The sequence below is a fragment of the Solanum pennellii genome, chromosome 9 (assembly GCF_001406875.1).
Source record: "Solanum pennellii chromosome 9, SPENNV200".
Lineage (NCBI taxonomy): Eukaryota > Viridiplantae > Streptophyta > Magnoliopsida > Solanales > Solanaceae > Solanum > Solanum pennellii.
The window spans coordinates 36,094,773-36,101,541 of record NC_028645.1 but is presented as its reverse complement, the minus strand read 5'-3'; the positions used below and the strand labels follow the sequence as shown (position 1 = coordinate 36,101,541).

Below are 6,769 nucleotides of genomic sequence, written 5' to 3'. Positions count from 1 at the left end.
AAAAAAAAAAGAAGGGTGACTCAACTTCTCAGCTAGAGTTGGTGGTGGGACCTGTTGGCATAATGCACGCTGGAACGTGGGAATTCGAGGTCTCATGAACTACTACTAAAAACCAACCTTGTTTTTGTTTTGTTTGTGGACAAACGATATCCGGTCAGGCCTATGGCTGGATCCTTTTAGATCTACGGGCCGGCCGGCCCCGGCCGTTTACATGAGCATAGGGAATCTATACTCGAGCGTTCCACTGGGCCCCTGACAGGATAGGTGAGGAATCACTCTGGATCTTCTTTTTTTGGGCTACAACTTCGCCGAGCCGACTAGCATCCCTTTCCACTGTGCATTTTTCGAACAAAGAAGACGACTATAGGATCGAATTCGCTCTTCAAGAAACTGCTCGTCCCATACCTTCTGCCTGTCTCATATGTGTGGAACCTGGTCTTTTTCGGTTCCAGCCTCTCCCTCGAATACATAGGGTAGGTAGGGCTGGGTGAGAAATGGTTCCCTCTTGCCAATAAACTTTCCCCGGCCTTCGATTAACCTTACTCATAAAGGGTCTTACGGTCGGGAGAACTACCTAACTAAAGAAAAATAGTGTTCTTTCTAAGAGTAGGCGTGGAGAGCTTTTTGCGGGGAAACTTGCAAGTACAGTTTGGGGGGAGGCGGGCGTCGACCCTACCTTATGAGTATTCGGACTATAACAGTTCCGATGAACAGTCACTCACTTTTGACAGTTATACGATTCCAGAAGATGATCTAGAATTGGGTCAATCACGTTTATTAGAAGTCGACAATAGAGTGGTTCTACCAGCAAAGAGCCCTATACGTTTTATTGTAACATCTGCTGATGTACCTCATAGTTGGGCTGTACCTTCCTTAGGTGTCAAATGTGATGCTGTACCGGGTCGTTTAAATCAGACCTCTATTTCGGTACAACGAGAAGGAGTTTACTATGGTCAGTGCAGTGAGATTTGTGGAACTAATCATGCCTTTATGCCTATCGTCGTAGAAGCTGTTCCTAGGAAAGATTATGGCTCTCGGGTATCCAATCAATTAATCCCACAAAGCCCCGACAAAGAGCCAGTACTGGTCCCCTCTCCCTTATACTTAGAAAGCTCTGAGTCTTGGGGTGGCCCGGCGAGAAGGACCGAAATTGATCTCAACAAGCTCCCAATTCCGGATGCCGACACCTGTCGAGTAGAACTCGAGAGCAGGTTAATGAACTCTCGTAGAGGTTCTTATATGGGGGAAGATCTAACCTCTATTGTGGACAAACACCTCGAGATCGAAAAGGTTGTTTTTTCCGAACTTCTGCGCAAAGACTATTCCCTAGAATCGCTTGTTGCGAAGAGGAACGAGATCCGGGAGTTACTCTTCTCCCCATATGGGAAGGCGCTTAGTGAAAAGACCCACGCTTTGCACCTAAGACAAATTTTTCGGGAGGGTGCAGCACAAAGCCTTTGCTTTCAAAGGGTTGAACAGGCGCTCAAGAAATACGATCTATTTTTGGACAATGAATTCTTCATTTCTTATTTAAAAAGTCTTTTCTATTTTAAAAGATGAATTCTTCTTTTAGTGGGGGAGCCATATGAGGCGGAAGCTTAAGCGGAAATGAAAGAGGAGGTTGAGGGAAGCCACTAAATTGAGGGCTTCGCTCGCTCGCTCTAACGCTCGTTTAGTAGACAGCGAGTGGAGTGCATAAGCCCCTTTAGAGATAGGGGTGAGCACTACACGAGCTCGTAAGTAAAGTACGGAACGAGCCTTGTCTACGAAGCAGAGCGACCTCATATTGCTTGCTTCTGGCGAAGCTTCTAGCTCTAAATAATAGGAATTCTGGTATGGCAGGAATACTGTCGACCATTACGAGCGATAGCGAAGCCAAGCCGTATAAAGGCGAGCAGCCCTTATAGCAATAGCAAACGGCCTACTTATAGCCTATCAACAGGTCAGTCAATATCAGTAGGGGTCCTCTTGCCTAAAAAAAAGGAGTCAGCCCAACATGGGCAATGATAGACAGACCAAAAGAGATAGGGTTTATAATTTTTTAAATATTTGTTTGACTATATGCAAGTAAAATTATGATAAAAGAAAAAAGAAAATCAAATAAAGGAATTGATGTACCACGTAGTTCTAAAAAAATAATTGAATTGACAAAAAAATCGCCTCAAACGGATATTCGAGGTCAAAATTACGATCATTTGAAGTTTCACCAAATTAAAGACTGTAACTCAAAAAAGTTAGTTGTCAATTAGTCAAACTTCAAACGGTCATAACTTTATCCTCATATTTCTGATTGAAGCAATTTTTTATTCCAATTAGTTATTTTTTTGAGATATACGCAATCAAGCACCACACTGAGATATAATTTATATTTTTACGTTTTTCTTTGTGTGACTTTAAAATTTAAGTTATAATACAAGAAAAAATCATATAAAGGAATTGAGTTTACCACATAGATCTCAAAAAAATAACAAAATTGAAAAAAAATCGTCTCAAACGGATATTAGATGCCAAAGTTACGATTATTTGAAGTTTCACCAAATTAAAGAGTGTAACTCAATAAAAGTAGTTGTAAATTTGTGAAAATTCAAGTGGTAATAACTTTTGTCTCGGTTGTCCGATTGAGGCGATTTTTTTCAATTCGGTTACTTTTTCGAGATCAATTCGAACAAACACCACACAGAGATAGATTTCATAGTTTACTTTTATGTTTAAATGATTATATACGAGTACAATTATAATAGGAGAAAAAAGTAAATCAAATAAATAAATTGAGTTTACCACTTAGATCTCAAAAAAATTACCAGTATGAAAAAAAATCACTTCAAATGGATATTCGAGGAAAAAATTACGTTAATTTGAAGTTTCACAAATTTCAACAATGTAACTCAAAAAACTAGTCGTAAACTTGTGGAACTTCAAACATTTTCATAACTTTTGCCTCGGATGTCCGATTAAGGCTGCTTTTTTTCAATCTTATTATTTTTTCGAGGTCTACAAGAACAAATACCACTTACTGAGATAAGGTTTATAGTTTTACTTTTATATTTTGGTGACTATATATACGTGTAATTATAATAAGAGAAAAAGAGCAAATCAAATAGAGATTTTTAGTTGACCACGTATATCTCGATAAAATAGTGAGATTGAAAAATAAAATCGCCTCAAAAGGATATTCGAGGTCAAAGTTACGATCATTTGAAGTTTCACCAAAATAAAGAGTGTAACCCAGAAAAAATAGTTGTAAATTTGTGAAACTTTAAATGGTCATAACGTTTTGCCTTGGATGTTCAATTGAAGCAATTTTTTTTCAATATGGTTATTTTTTCGAGATCTATGCTACCAAACACTAGACACTGAGATAGGGTTTATTATTTTACTTTTATCTTTGTGTGACTATATATAAGTAAAATCATAATAATAAAAAAAAGCAAACCAAATAAAGGAATTGAGTTTACCATGTAGATCTCAGAAGATAACCACATTGAAAAATAATCGCCTCAAACAGATATTCAAGGTCAAAGTTACGATCTTTTGAAGTTTCACCAAATTAAGGAGTGTAACTCAAAAAAGGTAGTTGTAAATTTGTGAAACTTAAAACGGTCATAACATTTGTCTCAAATGTCTGATTGAGGTGATTTTTTTTTATTTCCAATTGGTTATTTATTCGAGATATACGCGTACAAACACCACATATTGAATATGGTTTATAGTTTTACTTTTATCTTTGTGTGACAATATATAAGTAAAACTATAATAAAAAAAAAGAAAATAAAATAAAGAAATTGAGTCAACCACGTAGATCTCGAAAAAAGGTAACAAAATTGAAAAAAGAAATCCCCTCAAACGATTATTTGAGGCCAAAGTTATGATCATTTGAGTTTTCACCAAAATAAAGAGTAACTAAAACAAAGTAGTTGTAAATTTGTAAAACTTCAAAAGGTCATAATTTTTGCCTCGGATGTCCGACAGAGGCAATTTTTATTTTCAAATTGGTTATTTTTTCGAGATATATGTGAACAAACACCACACGGAGAGATAGGGTTCATAGTGTTACTTTTATCTTTGTGTTACTATATATAAGTAAAAAAACCAAATCAAATAAAGGAATTGAGTTTACCACATAGATCTCGAAAAAATAACATAATTGAAAAAAGCAGTCGCCTCAAACGGATTTTTGAGGCAAAAGTTACGATTATTTGAAGTTTCACCAAACTAAAGAGTGTAACTCAAAAAAAGTAGTTGTAAATTGGTGAAACTTCAAATGGTCATAACTTTTTCCTTTAATATCCGATTGAGGGGATTTTATTTTTTAATATGTTATTTTTTCGAGATATACACAAATAAACACCACACACTGAGATACGTTTGCAATTTTACTTTTATCTTTGTGTGATTGTATATAGGTAAAATTATAATAAGATAAAAAAAGGGCACAAGTAACCCCTCAACCTATGCCGGAAATCTCAGAGACACACTTATACTATACTAAGGTCCTATCATCCCCCAGAATTTATTTTATTAATAATTTTCTACCCCTTTTCGATCTACATGGCACTATCTTGTGGGCCCAACATTGATTTACTTTTTTTCAAGTTAGTGCCACGTAGGCACAAAAGGGGTAGAAAATAAGTCATAAAGTATGTTTAAGGGGGTAATAGGACCTTAGTATAGTATAAGTGTGTCTTTGGGATTTCGGACATAGGTTGAGGGGGTGCTTGTACATTTTCCCAAAAAAAAAACAAATAAAATAAAGCAATTGAGTTTACCACGTAGATCTCAAAAAATAAGGAAATTGAATTTTATTTCCTCAAACGGATATTCGAGGCCAAAGTTACGATCATTTGAAGTTTCACTATATTAAAGAATATAACTCAAAAAAATTTCTTGTAGATTTGTGAAACTTCAAAGGATCATAACTTTTGCCTCAAATGTTGGATTGAGGCGATTTATTTTTAAAATTGTTTTTTTTTTTTAGATATACTGGGATAGGGTTTGTAGTTTTACTTTTATCTTTGTGTGAGTATATATAAGTAAAATTAAAATAAGATAAAAAAATCTAATCAAATAAAGGAATTAAGTTTTCCATGTAGATCTCGAAAAAAATAACCAAACTGAAATAAAAATTGCCTCAAACAAATATTCGAGACCAAAATTACGATCATTTGAAGTTCCACCAAATTAAAGATTTTACTCAAAAAAAGTAGTTGTAAATTTGTGAAACTTCAAATGTTCATAACTTTTTCCTCTGATGTCCGATTGTGGTGATTTTTTTCAATATGGTTATTTTTTTTATATTTAGGCGAACAAACACCACACACTGTGATATGATTTATAGTTTTACTTTTATCTTTGTGTGACTATATATAAGTAAAATTATAATAAGATAAAAAAAAGTAAATTAAATATTGCAATTGAGTTTATCACGTAGATCTCGAATAAATAACCAAATTGAAAATAAAAATCGCCTCAAACAGATATCCAGGCCAAAATTACGATCATTTGAAGTTTCACCAAATAAAAGACTGTAACTTTAAAAAAGTAGTTGTAAATTTATGAAACTTCAAATGGTCATAACTTTTGCCTCGTATGTGCGATTAAGGCAATTTTTTTCAAAATGAACTCATCTACACGCACTCCATATAGATAGAGTCAGGCATATGTTATTACCTTACCATGTTGCATGAGGACAGAACTCAAACGTACTTGAGAAGCATCATAATACACAACAAACCCTTCGGTACCCTTCGATAAGGTCAGCACCGGATCAGAGGTAAGCATACCTTTCAACTAGTTCTAATCTTTCTGATAAGGCACAATAAATGAATAAATATTTGTTCATACTACATATATTGACTATAAATACAGAGATTTCTCTCATTTCAAAACAACAAAAATTCTAAAGCCCTTCTTCTTCTTCAAAATAAAATATTTGTATACGTTACTCATATTGAGTGGCTATGTGACACCATTGATTATGTTATAGATCATGGTATATATTTTTGCAATTATTAATTTACTAGTAAAATTATTCGATCTTCGTACGAGAAATAAATATCACAGAATTTATAAAATATTACTTAAAGCATATCAGGTATTATCACGAAAACACTATATTATCTTACTTGCAAGATTACGTAGTAACAAACATTTATAATGTAAAGGAAAATGAATATTATTAGATCTTATCATTTATCCTTAATAGCATAATCATAAATTAATGATAGTAAAAAGGCATACCAGGATTTGTAACATAAGCAATGGTGTTAGTGAGCCATTCAACAGGAGCAAAATACACAAATGTTTAATTGTGAAGGAGGAGGAGGAGGAGGAGAGAAGGAGAAGGAGAATAAGAAAAGAGAAGAAGAGGTTTAGAAGTTTTGTAGTTTTAGAATAAAAGGAAATTCCTCTATTTATAGACAACAAATGGTAGTGTAAAAAATGGTTATTGTGCTTTATCATAAAGGTCGCAACTATTTGGAAAGTTGCAACCCTTTGGAAAGGTCACAACCTTTCATAAAAGTTGTAACTTTTCATAAATGTCGCAACTCTTCATCAACGTGACAACTTTTAATAAAAGTCACAACTTTTCATAAAAGTCGCAACTCTTAATTAAAATCGCAACTTTTCATCAAAGTCACAACTTTTTATAGAAGTATTAACTTTTCACGAAAGGGGAAGGCTAGTTTTGGTAATAAAAGAAATTAAAAGGGAATCCTGATTTGTGGTGGCGCCACGTAGGCACGCTTAAGGTTTTATATATATATATATA

General features: G+C 34.2%; 1 protein-coding gene across 1 annotated transcript; it reads left to right on the top strand.

Annotated features, from left to right (window-relative positions):
• Positions 1-582: 582 nt before the first annotated feature.
• LOC107030119 lies at positions 583-1,936 on the top strand (the record flags this gene model as incomplete). The annotated part of the gene is made up of 1 exon (XM_027911949.1): positions 583-1,936. A coding segment is annotated over one exon (978 nt), but the record flags the coding sequence as incomplete, so codon positions are not given.
• Positions 1,937-6,769: the final 4,833 nt, after the last annotated feature.